Source organism: Barbatula barbatula (assembly GCF_947034865.1).
Source record: "Barbatula barbatula genome assembly, chromosome: 25".
NCBI classification, from domain to species: domain Eukaryota; kingdom Metazoa; phylum Chordata; class Actinopteri; order Cypriniformes; family Nemacheilidae; genus Barbatula; species Barbatula barbatula.
Window position 1 is genome coordinate 6,375,304 of NC_136788.1, and position 17,474 is coordinate 6,392,777.

At 37.1% G+C, this 17,474-nt stretch overlaps 3 protein-coding genes across 3 annotated transcripts; 1 reads left to right on the forward strand and 2 right to left on the reverse strand.

The window, feature by feature from the left end:
- Positions 1–2,859: 2,859 nt before the first annotated feature.
- On the forward strand, positions 2,860–10,676 carry tnnt3a (troponin T type 3a (skeletal, fast); the record flags this gene model as incomplete). Its single annotated transcript, XM_079450894.1, has 11 exons — positions 2,860–2,900; positions 3,501–3,604; positions 6,591–6,609; positions 6,705–6,750; positions 6,848–6,964; positions 7,108–7,185; positions 7,272–7,385; positions 7,981–8,093; positions 8,240–8,330; positions 8,636–8,676; positions 10,422–10,676. The coding sequence occupies 11 exons, from the start codon at positions 2,860–2,862 to the stop codon at positions 10,456–10,458; spliced, it is 801 nt and encodes a 266-aa protein (XP_079307020.1). The 3' UTR covers positions 10,459–10,676.
- Positions 10,677–11,182: 506 nt separating this feature from the next.
- myod1 (myogenic differentiation 1) lies at positions 11,183–13,507 on the reverse strand. The gene is made up of 3 exons (XM_079450293.1): positions 12,732–13,507; positions 12,467–12,545; positions 11,183–12,368 (listed from the first exon to the last, which is right to left on the reverse strand). The coding sequence occupies exons 1-3, from the start codon at positions 13,239–13,241 to the stop codon at positions 12,130–12,132; spliced, it is 828 nt and encodes a 275-aa protein (XP_079306419.1). The 5' UTR covers positions 13,242–13,507; the 3' UTR covers positions 11,183–12,129.
- A 474-nt stretch (positions 13,508–13,981) lies between these two features.
- Positions 13,982–17,266, reverse strand: LOC306890047 (ferritin, middle subunit). Its single transcript, XM_079449513.1, has 3 exons — positions 17,046–17,266; positions 16,447–16,593; positions 13,982–15,369 (listed from the first exon to the last, which is right to left on the reverse strand). The coding sequence occupies exons 1-3, from the start codon at positions 17,211–17,213 to the stop codon at positions 15,073–15,075; spliced, it is 612 nt and encodes a 203-aa protein (XP_079305639.1). The 5' UTR covers positions 17,214–17,266; the 3' UTR covers positions 13,982–15,072.
- Positions 17,267–17,474: the final 208 nt, after the last annotated feature.

Sequence of the window (17,474 nt, forward strand, 5' to 3'; positions counted from 1 at the left end):
GCAATGCTTTTACTCCCTCTTACACACCCACACCCCGTCCAAAACCCTTAAAGGCAGCGAAAGAGCGGCGCCTTGTGGCACCCTCGCAAAAGGGCACCAGATCACTCTCCCTTTCATTCTTCCAAACTTTGTCTGGTCTGCTACCTCCAACAAGCAATATCTCAAAACAATTTTGAAACTGTAACTCTACACAGCACTTCTTTTATTATTGCCGCCAAAATATGGATTGCTTGTTTGTCTCTCACTATTGTACTTTGTATAACGTGTGTAAAAATGATATGTATAATATAAACAAATAATTGAAGTTTGTCTATTTTTTAGTCAATTTTTTATCTAATCATGGGTTGGAACATTTTTGCATTGTATGTATGAAATTAAGGTACTTTTTCAATATTAATTTAGTATATGATGTCAAATACATAATACAATATCATACACAAAATATTACGCAACTCAAGTGTTGTTTGATGAGTGAAGGGCATGCACTGAAATGAACGTCCCTGATCAGCTTGTCAGCAGCGGTGAACACTGAATAGAAGCATAGTCTCACTTACTACATGCAACTAAATATATCTGCATTGTACCACAAAGCTCAAATAAGGGCAATTGTTATCATCAATAAAATAAAATATTAAATAAAAGCAAATATTCTATTATGTTTTGCTAAAACAATGCCTGTTTACAACTCTAGCCTCATTATTTTGTGATATTAATGAATATGTTTTAGTGACAGAATAAAAGGTATGAGCTAATGAATCACAATCTTTTTTATGAAATTATAGGACGATTAAGGAACTCAAGCAAACACATCTGTGTTAAACACTCCTACATACTGTACGTCAGTTGTCATTTAGGTTCTTAGTCATATCATTTGACAAACAGTTTCCTATCACCGAGTGGTTCAAAACACATTGCTAGCGGCCTTGGGTGTGAGCCATGTGGGACACCACGGTCAAAGCATACAACAATAACATTAAAAATAGGACTAAATGCCAATCATGCTCACTTTTATCCCATTCAGAAAAAGTGTTTAATTTGCTGTAGTTTCACAGTAAATATAGCAACAACATTTCAACTTGTAGCTCATTCCACACTATTTTTTCAAAACCACATCCATCTCCTTTTTCAGCACCCAGGTCAAGATTTGGACCTTCCCTCCTAAACCTAACCCACAATAAAATTTCCTCCAATGGCAGATCTCCAAGGATCAAGTGTCACTATAATAGACCGAGTTCTTTAGGCCTGCATGTTTTCAGAACTTTGAAGCCAGTCTCCGCCAGCAGGGAGCTTACTTCTTTCAACTTTTCTAAGGTAAGGATGAGAGAGGGCACAAGAGGGGATGATAAATTGTTGGGGGTGGGAAAGACGTAGATATGCATAGATATGAGTGAGGTTAGAGCGCCCACACATCATATGAGGAAAACTGCCCCAAAAGCATCTATGTTGGGAAACCTGCAAAGTTTGGGTGTAAACACATAAATGTAGAAATCAAGAAATAATTATAATTGTGGAAGTGCAGAGTGTTGAATCACAGTAAGCAGTATTTGTTATTTCTGAGACCGTGGTTTGGAACAGATATCTGTTGACCGACTAATAAATCTGCCTATAAATTATACTTTCTATTTTCGTATTTTCCTTGGTGTAGCTTCATGTTGCTGTCAGAGACCCTGTCTTATTTAATGTAGGGTGTAAATATGTACAGTCAGAACCAAACATTTGAAATCTCTTTTTTTATCTCAAAATACAGAAAGCTGTAATTTAAGATCTTAAAAGAAACAAGGAAAATATATGAGGTAATACAGTATGTTTGTAAAATGTCTAGGTCACAAATTTCTAGGTCAATTCTACTTTAACTCCATGGTCTCAAGACAAATCATGAACCGGCAATTAAACAAAAATTACTGAGAATGAGAGTATCTGAGACTTAACTTGGGATGTCAATGGAAAACCATTTCTGGATCTGCTGTTTGAGGTGGATTCGTGCAGATCATTTGGTTTGTCTGAGTGTTGTTATCCATTTGAGATCATCAAAACATCATTCAGTGTATTTAAATTATGCTAGTAACATAAAAACTTGCTAGTGACATAAATATGCTAGTAACATAAAAACTTTTTGTCAACACATTGTAATTTAAAATGTTATGTTATAAGCTTTTGCGAGTAAAAGGGTATAGACAGTATATCCAACTATAATTTAGGTTATACATTTTAAATCTTTTTAACAGTATCAGTATGAAGTTATGTCAAATTAATTTATACATTGTGCATTGCTAAGATATTGGAGTTTTGCTATAAAATGACAGTAGATCGATTTCACACAAGACGTTTCTATTGACACCTACTATTGTTTAAATGAGAAAAAAAAACTTCATCCAATTTAGTCTGCAGGTTGCATGTCCAAATATGGAGGGGAAATGTACCTTATAGATACTATTTCAAGAGAAAGAACTTGAGCTGGAACGTGGAAACAAGATCCTTAACAATGTCTGAGCCTATTAAGTGCAGCTGTCTCAAGTCAAATTCTGAGGCTTGAGATGTTTGTAAGGATGTCACATCGATGTTGATTTCTATTTAAAGTCATCAAACCCTTCAATTATTTTGGAGTTGTATTCTTGCATCTTGGTGCTTTAGGACACGTGAGACCTGCTAAATATACAGTAAGGACATATTTGCTTTGAAACTAGACAAAGTAACGGACAAGAAAACATTAGCGTAAGGGATCTTAAAGGCTTAAGTTCACCCAAGGAGGTGTTCTGAGGAAAAGTGAATGACTTTTGATCTTTCAATGACCTTTACTGTCCTGAGCAGACCATGAATCTTCAGCAGAGGTGGAAAACAAACATTCACATAAATCTAAGTATGGCTGACTTCTCCCTTATCATGTGTCTGCCAGTTTTCAAGTCAGCTTGAATTTTATAGCTAATAATAAAACATTTTGGTTAATGCCCGGGTCTCATTTGTGACCTAGGAACTGGTTCTGGATTACTATTAACATAACTTGTAAGCAATATATGTGGGAGTGTACTTTTTGTGAAAGTATTAGTGCCCGATTGATCTCATTACCCCTTTTCAAAACAGGAAATACAGATGTGCATCAACTCCGTCTTTAATTTCTTAAAATGAAAACAAATAAAATATACAGTAAGAGCATCATTGAGTCCATGTTAATTTAGTAGCTCAGTTATTTGGCAGATTGAAAAAAGGAAGAGAGAAGAAAATGGAAATGTTTTTCTATCGATAGCACATATCTAACATTTGACATCTCAGCTCAGTCTTGGCAGAAAATCCTAATGAACGTTTCCACCTTATTAAAGAAGAAAAGAATGAACGATAAGATCACCTTTGTGAATTTGTTCTGGATACTGTATTTGCTGAGAAGCCACACTGGTTCAGCATTACGAAGAGAAAGTCAACTTGGAAAGGGGAGGGGACAGTTTTATGAATCACCATTCCAAGGAGGTCTCTGTGTATATATTTAGCTGATTGGAAGTATTCGCTAGACTCCCCACAGTCCTGCTTAGATCTTCTGATCTGATCATCTCATTTCCATTTTCTTCTAGTCTCAAAGTCCACAGCCATCATGTCAGACACAGAAGATGTGTAAGTATTTACATCACACTTACGCATTTACAACATTAAAACATTTTGTGCATTTATATAACACAAAGTCAACACCAAATGACTCTGTGTACTGTGTTAAAAAAATGTGTTCACACAAGGGCACGACAGGCAATAACTGTTTTCTTACTGTTTGACAGTGAGCACGTCGAGGGTGAGTACATTATTTGATGCTTTCTTTAAAAATCTTGCAATTGTTCACTTTTATTCACATTATCTTATTCTAAGCATTGTAAATGTCAGTTATGTACCAAGTCACGTTTTCTCCTGTTTATTCTGCTGGTAAGAACGTTGTCAATGCAGGAATTGATCAGGATTTTGGTACATGGGAAATATATTTAGGGTGCAGGAGTATTTCTTAATGCATGACACTGCTGCACTGATCAATGTTGTGATGGCTGCATGAGGGAAAACCCTGAAAAGTTCTGCACCTATGTTTATGTACCGTATACCTCGATCTTTGATAATGGATGCCTTTTTCATTATTTGTTGACAACAATGGATTTAACTGATGTTTTTAGAAAATAATTCAATCATGAATGAGTCAATTCTTTGTACAGTGCCTATCTTGTCCAATCGACTGCGTAATCCCACAAGTTGCAGTCTGCACCCAGCTATATACTGTAGTTTAGCAGGACCGTTACAGTTGTGCCGGTGGAGTGGACCTGCTTTAATGAAGTAGTCTGTGGTTTTTTTATTCTTGTTCTACACACATTTTTATTATTTTTGAATGTCAGATGAATCAGCTCCTAAAAGGCACATAAAAAGTGCATGAACTTGTTGGTTGCTTTGAATTTGTTGATGTCATTCAGTCTCCTCTAAAAGGTTCTTCTTGACCATAAAAACCTGCAAATGTGTACCAGAACCTGGTATATGCACATGTAGAATAACAACTCATTTAAATCAACATTTGAATTAGCTGTATAAAAACGAATATACAAATGTCAAATTTCTATATTCCTTTTTATATTGATCTCAGGAACTATTACAATATTGATTTAAATAAGCCGTCTGAATCATACATTTTTAAACTACATCCAAATTGTACCATTTTTGTGCGTTTTTTGCTAAATCTCATGATGTTTTCACATCAGCACAGTGGTGAAAAAGAGAATGATGCAAATGATCACTGACTGTAAAGGTGGCCATGTATTCACAGCAATATGACTTACAAATGAAAGAGGAAATAGCATTTAATATTTTGCCGAATATATAAGAATTGTCAAACTTGTGTAATGATCTCCTGCAGAATAAGGCTGTTCATGTAAAAATAAACATATACACAAAAATATAAATTGAATTTAGCTTAATATTGCTTATCAATGTGCACCCCATTCTTAAAAATTAAAAACAAAATCTAGAACATTTTGGCAGTGCACAGAATGGCATACTTTAATACTATTATCACTATATTTCTTATCGTGTATATATATATATAAATATATATATATATAGTATATATATATATATATATATATACATAGAGTATATACTATATAAAAGTATGCTGTGTAGATATACTGTAAAGAGTATGCTCATTTTCTGTATATGCATAGGACACTGTAACACAAGTTGTTCATTACACAACCGAAGTCTTTTCTTTACCGTACTTGGATGACCAGACACAGCTTGCCTAATAGGCAATATCGTAAGATGTGACAAAATGTCTCGGACTACGCTGGAAATATTTGGCTTAACATAATGCTTACTGTACACACTGTAAAATAAGAATAAAGGGCTGTATTGTATGTGGAGAAGCCGGAGCAGCTACCCGTTCTGAATAAAGCCTATGGCATTCACCTCTTCCTTAATAGGGGGTTTCTGTTGAAATACACACTGTCAAATATGTTGTGGTTTGTCTTACATTTTCACCCCTGTTAAGGATTTGTGTCATTGCCAAGAATAAAGCGATGATACTCGTTGAAAAAAAGAAAAAAATACTACTTAAAAAATTAAGTTTTAAATACCAAAATAAAGCATCCATTTTTTGTGGACAAATGTTATCACGTGTATCATCGCTATAGCGGTTCACGCTTTATTTTATGATCTTTAATATTATCAGTGGCTGTACTGTATTGGCTATACCGTTAATGTTGTCAATTCTGTTCTTGTCTTTTGTTCTTGATCAATGCTTGATGCATGCAGAGGTCTATGAAGAGGGAGGAGGTATGTTGATCTGGTATCCTCTGTTCTGTTGTCTGCAGTCTCCCTCTAGTGGAGAATATCTATACCGCTGTCCCTTCTAGTCTGGGGTGGCATGTTGGATCAGGGAGCTCCCCGGCCAACCCCTGAACCTGCTGTTTGACTTTGCTCTGCATGGCATGTGCTGAAAAGCGACCATTTGTCTCAAGGACTTTGATGTTTAGACGATAGGATAGAGGAACCTGTCAGACGTTAACAGAAAATTGGTGTTGATGGGATTTGGTAAAGATCTAAGTTTGTCATTTTTGTTGTTGGGGAAAGCTTTTGAATTTGACTACTTTAGCCCCGAATGGGTGAAATCTAAACATACATAAAGCCTTTTTGGGGGGGGGGGGTAATAAAAATGACAATAAATGAAAACGTTAATTTCATAAAAATAGGTTGGGTTTCTGTGAATGTAGTTTGTGTGACCTACACTTCCACATTGATATTATCTTGTTCTGATAGTATCTTGATATCTGGTATATTGTTTTTACATTAACATTTTATTATAAACTGTTAATGTTATTTATTTATTTTGGAAATAATACATGTGAAAACAAATAATCAATTAATTGTTTAAGAATGAATTAATAATTTATTAATAATTGAAATATGTTTTTTTCTTTCTAATTTTGTAGACCCAAAACTACTTTTTGAAATTTTTTTGTGTGATGCAAAAGTTTGAATATTGACCAATAACATCAGTTTGTTTCCTGTATTGCCCGGGGTCAATTTTCTAAAAAAAAACAATAACATGTACTTGTCCCCTTCTTTATTCTCAAAAACAGAGGAGAAGCCAAAGTTTAAGTAAGTACCCTTTATCTCACTAAAACACTTGGAACCATATTTACACATCCACCTATTGATTTTGCAACATTGTGATTTACATTTTTTCATTAAAGACCATCAGCACCCAAGATCCCAGATGGTGAGAAAGTGGACTTTGATGTAAGCGCTAATAGAAACCCATTAACATACAAATGGCCATGTGTCTACATGTGTGGTGTGTGATAAGTTTGGTGTTTCTTGATGTGTCTAAATGCAGGACATCCAGAAGAAACGTCAGAACAAGGATCTGGTCGAGCTGCAGAGTCTCATCGATGCTCACTTCGAGCACAGAAAGAAGGAAGAAGAAGAACTAATTGCCCTCAAGTCGAGAATTGTAAGTCCCCCGGGAAGAAAGTTTGTCATCTTTAGTTTAATCTTTGGGCTACCTAACGCTAAAAAAAGGACTTCTCAGAAGGTGAGAACATACAGACAGAGGCGAAATGCTGAAAAATATTGTGTTTTGTTTTCATATGACAGGAGAAACGCAGAGCTGAGAGGTCAGAGCAGCAGAGGATTCGGGCTGAGAAGGACAAGGAGCGTCAGGCGAGACGTGAGGTGTGTGCTTTTTTCTCTAACCTGGGTTCTGTGTGTCCATCCTCAGGTTGTGTGTTAATAATCCTGTGTCCTGATGGTTCCTTCAGGAGGAGAGGCAGAGACGAGAGGAGGCAGATGTTAAGAAGAGGGCAGATGAAGATGCAAAGAAGAAATCTGCTCTGTCCAACATGGGGGCAAACTACAGCAGCTATCTGCAGAAGGTCAGCTCTACAGAAAACCTTTTTTTTAGTGTTCTTAAATTTAAAATGATTAAAGATGAGGTAACACACAAACACACACAGTTTCTGCTAATCTCATATTGATCTTGAGTTCATATAGAGTAGTATTGCATACGTTGTATCTTCAAAGAGTATATAGTTTGGTCAAATTTATAAAAGACAGATACAGCTGTACGATTATTCCCGGAAAATGACGAGCGCCCGGAGGCGTGAAGGGGGGACGGAACTAGAGCACGAGCACACAATACATCATCGCATTGATTCACAATAAGTTTGTGTTGTTTATATTATGCACATACACGCCGATTGCCAACAAAACAGTGACTTATGACTTACCCCGTGCGGAAAAAAAACTTTGCAAACCCCGCCGGAGTGAATCGAGCACAGAAATACTCAGTCATACGTTCAACTCTTGCTTGAGAAGCCAGCACGTTTATCAATGTAAAGAAGTCAGAATGTTACCTCCGCTTTGACTATTATGTGGCCCAAGGGTTAAAGTTCTCACCTTGTTGGGTCATATAACTAAAAATGGTTATTACAGTTTCATGTTTCTAAACTTGCTCTATGACCTTCTCAGGCTGACTCCAAGAGAGGTGGCAAGAAACAGACAGAGAGAGAGAAAAAGAAGAAGATTCTGGCGGACAGACGCAAACCACTCAACGTTGATCATCTCAATGAGGACAAACTCAAGTGAGCTTCACTCCTGAACAGACCCTGTCCGGCAGAGTTTAGCTTTGAACCATCAAACACACCAGAGCTGAAACAGCCCTGATCTACACCGTCATATACTGTACATAGTCAGGCTGGGTCTCACTTACTTGTGTCCTGGATTTCAGAGAGAAGGCAAAGGAACTGTCTGACTGGATGAAGACCCTGGAGTCCGAGAAGTTTGATCATATGGAGAGGTTAAAGAAACAGAAGTATGAGGTGAGAAAATGAACAAGCAAAAGCGATCTAGAAATAAACCTACAGTGTCCAAAAACAAAATGTCCCACTCTCAATAGCATTCGATTTTTTGAGATGCATAACCAGTTATTTGCTCTGGGTGTGCCTCAATGTTTTATCAAATGATCAAAATATTAGTTTTCATTCGGGGAGCAATAAGCGATATGTCATACAAGAGCAATAGTACAATAGGTGCTAATAGGAGCACCCAATGAAGAGCATTGTACAGTGGGTCACTGTTTTAGCTTCATTAAAAACTGTACTAATAAATCTCTTTTCTTTTGCAGATTACTACACTGCGCAAAAGAGTGGAGGAGCTGAGCAAGTTGTAAGTACAGTTTTAGGTTGAATGAATGAAATTGGCGCCCCCTGCTGTGCATGTTGTGTATGTGGCTGTCTTAAATGACACAACTACACTTGGTTCCAAAATGAAAATCTAAAATCCTGTTTTTTATTGTGCATTCCGATTCATATCAATCAAACCAAAGCAGTTGGTTAGTTTTGAATTTAGCAAACCGACATAATAAAACACAATACAAATATGATAACATGATAAAAAACATGATTGTTTCACTTAGAACAGCAATACATTTATAACTTTAAGGAGCCGTTTTAGGCTCAACTAAAATTCAGACTCAAAATGTAGTTCATGACCAGTGGTTATGAAATATTTTAAGGCGTATTTCACCCAGACATAAATAGCCTATTCTCGGATAATAATTTAGGCTACTCACCACCATTCTGACACAGATGGGCGACAAGCTTTCTTGTAGCAGTAAAGAGCAGTTGGTTGTCATCTCGAGAAGCGATAGTTTTGTGAGTTTATTTAGCGACGTTGAAATAGATCACAACGATACTTTCAAATATGGCGGCGGTGTCAACTCAAGTTTCATTGGTTCTCGCGAGTCTCGTGACGGCCAAGAAACGTATATGTGTATAAGTGTCTCATTTTTTGGAGGATCTATTGACAGAAATATAATATACATAATAACTATGTCTTCAGTGGTGTATAATGAGTTTACACAATGAAGCGTTATGTTTTTAATACCTTAGAATGAGCGATTTGTATCTACATACACCGCGGGTCCCCTTGAATATAGTTCGCCATGTTCTGTCAGCCGTCGCAGTGTTTCGAACGGGAGGGGAGGGGTGGAGTGAGCGGTTGGTTGCAATTCGCAATCCTGCCGCTAGATTTCACTGACTGGACCTTTAACTCAAGTTGCCCTATAATTGAATGCAAAACAAGATAAAATATATAAGTATTGACCATTTCATAATATTTTCTAAATGACATATAAACAAATGAACGGGATGGATTTCAACCTAACAAAAACCCATTCTTTATTTTTGGTATTTAACCCTCTCTGCTGTCTAATGAAGTGAAATCGTTGTAATATTTGTTCAACATTATTAGAAAATAATTTATATTATTCCAATTCTAATATTATTAAAATAAAATTAACGCATTGTGGAAAGTCATTCAGAATCCAATTTCACAGGTGCGATGCCATTTTTACACGACCACTAGATCATTTGGGGGCTTCTTTAGATATATGACTTACTTGTATTAGGTTTTTCATTTAAAATTCTCAAAGATTGACTTTTTAATTCTAAATATTTGTTTGTTAGAAATGTTGATCAGAAGTGCAGTTTTTGATTTTTCATTTCAGTCAAAGAAAACATGTGGAATCCCATCACTGGTGTACAAATCAGACATAACACAAAATCAGACCAGTTGTTTCTTATTTCCCATTCTTTATCTGACCGAGAATCATGTAACATTTTTTCGGACCGTTTATTTTCGTGCAATACCACCGAGAAGGTAATACATGAATACATTCAAAATGAAAAATATTACGTACCGAAAAACATAGACGCTGTTGAGTAGCAAAGGCTATTTGAGCTCTTTGTTGAGAGCTGCCAAAACATATTACATTCACTGTGACGGTATGGCTGGTTTAAATACCGTGACGTGCATGCTGTTGTGTCGTACAATACGGTGTCATTCAAGCATTTCACGTTAGATTGATGCCAGGAAATCTGCTCACCTGTTTTGTCACTTTTGTATTACAGTAGCAAGAAGGGCGCCGCCACTCGTCGCAGAAAGTAAGTGCGCCTTCCTGCAGGCCAAGACTGCTCCAAACACGATGGATGAGAAATCCACCCCTCAATCTGTGCAATAGCTGATATAGATCAAAATATCACCCCATCCTTTCTCGCTCTAGAGACTGTTATTTGGTTCCTGTGTATGTCATGTAAATAAAGTGTGGCTATAAAGCAGATCCGTTCTATTGAAACATCAATAAAATCAACGTTTTTAAACATGTCATCCAAGTCTATTTTGTGCAAGGTTCCCCGGTGCATGGTCATTCCGAAATTGATCGTTTTCCAGTCTTGATTATTTCAAATTATTAAAAATAAATGGAAATCTTTTTTGCATATGTAAATGAGGGAAAGTCTACAGACGTGTTGCATTGACAAGATGTGAGGGCTACGACCCTTCGCAAATACGATTGACAGAAACACAAGATTGTATGACTGTTGGCTATATGTCTGTAAGAGATTCTGCGTTTATTCATGATACTGCGAGCAGACGTTTTTTGATCTGCAAGTAAAATAAATTGCCATTAAAATATGAAATGTTTATTTCTTTGGGATTATTTTAGACGGATAACTTTAAAAGTGCAGACACTTCTATATACCAATATATAACATTATTATCATAGCATATACTGTATATATATATCAAATAAGATCACATTAAAATAATATCCTAAATCCATTATAGGCATATTTGCAAATATTAATTTGCTCCGTTTAAACGTACATTAATTGTCACAACTTGTATGTTTATTAATTACGCAAAACATTATAAACCGTTACTGAACATAAAAGGTAAAAAGGCGTCTTTTTCTAAAAAGTTGCTATCTTCAGTGAAATTTTCGTAAATAAAAACGGAAATAATATTGCAAAAGCAAAGGGTTTTGTAACCCTAAAGTGTCAGAAGTCTGGTACAACAACTAGAATAAAACGAATAACAATATTTTTTTAGACAGAACACCTTTTGAGTCACACAATTCCAGTGTAAAGAATAAATCAACAGCATCAAAATATTTGAGTATAAATAGTTATATTTTTATTAATCCGACATTCACTCGTTTAAGAAGTATAAATATAAAGTTTAAAACAAGACACAACAAACTAATGCTTCAAACAGGCATCCTTATTAAATACATAATATGTTTGTTCGTTTTCGTTGCTTTAACAAAACAGATCTTATTTACACATGTACAAAAGTGGTCCTACGTTTCGAATCTGAATTACGATTCTCTCGTAAATAGTTAGGAAATAAAAAGGTGATTGTGACAGAAAATCTATTCACAAAGGGAAAAATGTGGTCACATTTTAACGTGGAAACAATTATATAAATAAGCATAGTTAAGAAACTCACTTCTGCTGATCTGCCGAGCCATTGTCACAAGGGACTTTGTTGTTTTCCAGAGCGTAAAGATAAAATAAAGAATAAAAACGCGAAATGAAAGAAAGAAAGAAAACGCAAAAAAAGAAAGAAAACGCGAAAAAAGAAAGAAAGAAAACGCAAAAGAAAGAAAGAAAACGCGAAAGAAAGAAAGAATGAAAGATCATTCGCTTCATGCCTCCTAGTTTCCAGTGGAACGAAATGTCTTTCTTTAGTCGTTAAGATCGAATTTTTCGTTTTAATTCTGCTGAATGTTTCTTGAGTCAGATTGTCCCTATTTATTGGTTGAAATGTTGAGAATCTTCATAGCACTTGATAGATGGGATCCTGAGGCTGCTGTTGGGGACAATTGGTTGGGGACGGTACGGGAGCCCCAGTGTCACTCAGGACAGAGCCTTCCTGCGGAGAGCACGGGTGTCCATCGGGCTTCTCCGACACTGACAGCGCGGGGCACGCGGGGGTCTCCGTGGAAATTCTCTCAACGATGCTGGACAGACAATCCAAACTGGATACCACTGCGTTTTTGTTACTCCGTACGCCAGCTGTAAACAACAAAGATTTTAACTTCATGTAACTACCTCCCGGTCACAAAAAATACATTTAGGTTTTTTGGAGAATGACATTAATCGGCGTAACTCACCGTTTTGCGTCTCGTTGAAGTACGAGCTGTCATAGCTGTTTCGCCTTCTCGACGGACATGTGGGACCCATGAAATCCATCTACAAAATATGAAAACATCAACATTAAAATACATATTTATTAACATCGAGTCTGTTTTTGGTCAACATGGTCAAACGTTGCCAAAGTTTATTTATAACGATTACGGCATTTTCTCCAATCCAGCACGTTAATGTAGGCCATAATGTACGAAATATAGCTAAAAGATATTGAACAAAAATCCTCACCATGCCATCAGAGCAGTTGGACCTCGGGCTGGAGGCATCAGAGTCCCCACTGTAATGCTCCAGGACAGGGTAATAGTTTTCCTCTTGACCTCTGAGCAGCGCCTGCAGAGACTCGATGTAGCTTATAGCGTTTCTCAGGATCTCCACTTTGGGCAGCCTCTGGTTCGGGTTGGTGGACGTGCATCTCTTGAGGGTCTCGAACGCGTCGTTTACTTTACCCAGTCGTCGCCTCTCGCGCATGGTGGCGGCTTTGCGGCGGTCAGCGTTGGTGGTTTTTCGTTTGCACGCTTTGCATGCCCACAGCAGACACCTGCCGGCCTGGTGATGCCCGCTGGGTGCCCGGACGTGCTCGTCCTCGATGTGGTGATGCTCGTCGGGCTTGAGCAGACCCACGTGAACCAGCCTGGGGTCCAGGTCTTCGAAGAAGTGCATGTCGTTGGTGTTGAAGCAAGGGTCGTCGTAGAAATCATCAGCTGATGGGATTGGGAAGGGAATATCCGACAACTCCATTTTAATGAGTTAATAAAAACAAACGCAGGGAAATAGGCCTACTCGAAGTAGCTGGTCTTGAATGCTTCCGAAATAATAATGGACCTCGTAAAAATGTAGTAATAGGAATATTGAGGCAAATTCCTTCTGAACTTGAACAAACTTAATGCTCAAGACACCAGTTCAGAAATAGCAGGTCCTCGGAAGCTTTCTTGCCTTGTACCCTTCAGGTACTTGTTGCTGGTTGGGGCGCATGGCTCGTTTATATAGCGGCTCAACCCGTCAGGGGCGTGTTCAGCATGTCAATGTTTGGCCAATGAAAAGGTGCGATGAGGAGGAGGGCGGGGTTTTGAAGGCCCATGAAAAATGGAAATATTTGAGTTTATTTGAATAAAACTTAATAAAACATATGTCTGCAAGTTATTAAAGCCTAGTTCAAATTAAATGTTTACTTGATTTAGCTTTAATAGGAAACTTTGAAATAAGATTGTTAATAATGGGCATATCTTACAGCTTTATCATTTTCTATTTGACAAATGGTGATGTTGTGATGTAGCCTAAAAGAGTGATGTTAAATCATTTCTGTTGATCCTCTTGATTAAAAAACTCAAACATACTTGAATGTAAATAGGCCTAAAGTTAAAATGACATGCTTTGAGTGTATAATAAACTAGAATAGACAGTTTGAGTTTTGTCACATGTTAATAGCCTACAAACAAATGTAACATACATTGAATAATAAAGTTAAATCAATAGCATTGGGTCGTTTAATGAAAAACTATTTATTAACATGTTTAATAAAAAAGCTCAATAGAAACCAAGCACAAATAAAGTGTATATATATACAACATTGTATATTCGTAGTCATTGTTTAATCACAGCTATTTCTGTCAAATAAAGTTTATTTTATATCTTAATTTATGACATTGCACATTTTTTTTTCTTACAATAGCTGACAGTTTACATCAGTTTGCCAATAGGGGGCGACAGCGAGCCAAATGAGAGTTTAAACTTTTCTGTTCTCCCTAAAAAAAGGGAAAACGCCCTTGAAAGAACCACTCCAAATTTATTTTGGAAACATTATGCTAATTATGACTAGCTCATTTTATTGGAAAGTTCGGGTACTTTTAAACATTTAAATAAAACACAAATTTTGCTACTATTACAGTCATTAAAACCAATTCAAGATAATATGCAACATTATCATAATAATATTTTTTATCTGAAATAATACTCTTTACTAAAATGATATGCTTTAGCTTACATTTTAATTGCAAAACAAAAGGGAAATATATTACATATTTTAATATCTTTAGTACATTTTCCATAATAACATTTTACATGAAACATTTAGGCACATTTGGGTTGAAAAACAACCAACAGAAGTTATATTAAATGAACTGCAAACACATAAAAAACACAGCAATTTCCCATTAGAATGTGTATAAATTTATGGTTAACAGCATTAAAAAAATAAAAACGAACAAACAAACCACAAAAAGTATTAAACTTTGTTGCTACACACAGCGTCCTGTTATTTCGAATTCTAGTAAAATGATATTCATTAAAATTCTATTTACATTCTAATAAAATAGTCTCTAAAAATGGAGGGACCTCTTGCTCATATAAAACCGCATCTCCTTGAATGCCTCACTGTACCTTGTTCCCTACTGCACTAATACAGTTTATCCACTCATCCATCTATCTGTCTGTCTGCCCATCAATCAACAATATTCAAGAATGGAGGCACAATTTGCTGCAGGATGCATAAATGTCGGCCCTCTGACTGCACTGCTATGGGCCCCTTAGTTATGTATGGACCTGTGGACCCCTAGAATTGTGGACCCCTTTGCTAGTTACATGGCTGCAATTTGTCTTGTAGCTGGTCGAAAAGGAACTCGCCAAAGCCACCCGTACTATCATTGGTGCATCCCGCTCTCCGAGCTTCGGTCAAGAGGTCACCTACGAGCTTGACCTTGGAGATAAGAGGCTGAAGAAACCGACTTTTGATTATGCTGGCAGTGTGTGGATCTCCATAATTGAGTGCCAGTTGGCTCAGCTCCACCATAATGGCCATCTCTTCCTTCCACTGGTTCAGAATGATCTCCAGAGCTGAAAGGACAGTACACCGGTGTCCAATGCCTGGCCTCTGCTCATAGAAACAAAAAACAGATAGTCAACGACAGTGAGAGACTAGACAGGACAATTAGGAACAGTGGTCAAAAGGGCTGTCTGAAGGAGGGTCATATTTGCTAAATATTTGTGCTCAGGTTTTAAGTTTTATACTTAATAAATAAACAACTAATGCTAATTATGTAAATATATGAAGCCATTCGATAATGTTTGCAAAGCTACAATACCCAAAAAATCAGACTTTGTTTGAAAAAGTGCACAACCATCCCCCAGGAACTGATGACCGGATAACAAGGTGTTCAAAATCGCTGCTGATGGACCCTCACCAGTCCCGCCGGATCAATTTTACACGAGTCATAAAAGCAGGAAAGGGTGGATGGTAAAAAACAGAAAGAACCGAAAAACGACAGTGTAAAGTGACAACGGTACAAGCGCCATGGAATCCATCTGGAACTACAATTAATACACTGTCCTTCCTCCACATTAATCTCCCCAATTTTCCGGAACTCAGTGGAAACGTATACCCTAACAGGCATTAAAGGGGAGATCTCTGCAAAGCCCCCTGTGGGTTTACCCCCATCTCTCTCTGGTTCCCTGTCCTCCATCCCCCCTTAAAGCTGCTGCTCCAGCCAGCCAAAGCGGCCAGGAGCCCCATTTAAAAATGATATATTCAAATATTTTTGTTTAGTTTAATACTAGAAAAATCTTAAATCCTATTGTTAAGGTAGTATTTTCAAACAATCATTGTTATGTCCACTATAAAAGCTTAGTGTCACTAACACATTCTTCTTTTATAGTTTTTCAACATTTTAGAATAAGGTTAAACACATCACAACTACGGAAAAACACAAATGTAAGGACGGAATTGTGTTATACCTAAAAAACATTTACATTTAAACAATAGCATCGCCAAAATAGCTGTTATGGGCAAAAAAGACAAATTAGTATATTTGGGAATATAAATTATCTTAAGTTAAGCTTCGGTTTACACCACAATACATAATATGCATATATGCATACATATACTTAAACATCTATAATATTAGCCTTCAGATCGAAAAGTGTAGTCTTGAAAACCACAAGGCTAAGTTACCTGTATGTTCTTACTGCAGAAGGTTCCTCCACGCTGGGACAGGTACTGCAGCATCACCCCAGCCCGATCTCGTTCCATCGCAGACTCCTGATGAAAAAACGCTGCTACCCTGTGTAAAGCTCGATCACTTTGCTCAAAGTTGTTGGCCTTAAAAATAAAAACGAGACAGCTCGAATTCAAACTAGGCTAACTTTTACATTTACATTTAGCAGACGCTTTTATCCAAAGCGACTTAGCTACAAAGAGTTCGGGGTGCAATAAGCGATATGACGATATTGCTTTTGCTATCCACAGTTTCCGTGTGCAGAGAAGATCTGTCCACGAAATTAAGTTTGTGTTTCTGTGTAATTTTTGTGTCTATTGCATCTTTGAATGTGTAGGTTTACAGAAAAAGAAAAAAAGATGTTGACGCAAACTATTTGGGGTTGTCAGAATACAGCGCGCCTTGCAAAGCAGTGCATTAAAAACTGCAATAAAACACGTCCAACATAACTGTTATAAAATGCAATAAAATAACGCAACGTCATGTTACCATGCAGCTTATATTGCATTTATGTATTGGGTCTCCTTACTGTTGTTTACTGTGACGTTCATCTCACCAGCGCCTGCAGTCTGTAAGAAACCTCCAGAAGTAAGTTAGAGACCCCACACAAGCTCTCCTCCACCACAGACGGAAAGTTTTGCCTGGACTGACTCCCGACAACACATCTATGGCTTTCGCAGTGTTGAAGATTGCTTTTCCTCCTCTTAATGCGCGGTTCCGACATGTCCGCGTACGCAGAAACTTCAGTAAATATAGCGGCATGCAAGCGTTTCCCGTTCAGTCAGTCAAGTTCATCCGGTACAGTACGTGTGGGTGTCAGCACTGTACCATCCATTATGTGAATAGGCTGCAGTTGACAAACGTGTTCGCTATTTCATACAAATATACTTGTTTTATTAAAACTGTGCTTACATCATGGTAGGAGAAGCCACTCATAACTGGGGTTTAACAATACTGTATATTATAACCTACGTATATGACCATA

Coding starts and splice junctions, on each gene's coding strand:
- myod1 (XM_079450293.1), bottom strand. CDS start 13,241: ATGGAGTTGTCGGATATTCCCTTCCCAATCCCATCAGCTGATGATTTC. Junction 12,546..12,731: donor CCAACTGCTCTGATGGCATG/GTGAGGATTTTT, acceptor CATATTTTGTAG/ATGGATTTCATGGGTCCCAC. Junction 12,369..12,466: donor CTTCAACGAGACGCAAAACG/GTGAGTTACGCC, acceptor TGTTGTTTACAG/CTGGCGTACGGAGTAACAAA.
- LOC306890047 (XM_079449513.1), bottom strand. CDS start 17,213: ATGTCGGAACCGCGCATTAAGAGGAGGAAAAGCAATCTTCAACACTGC. Junction 16,594..17,045: donor CTTACAGACTGCAGGCGCTG/GTGAGATGAACG, acceptor TTTATTTTTAAG/GCCAACAACTTTGAGCAAAG. Junction 15,370..16,446: donor TCTGCAGTAAGAACATACAG/GTAACTTAGCCT, acceptor TTCTATGAGCAG/AGGCCAGGCATTGGACACCG.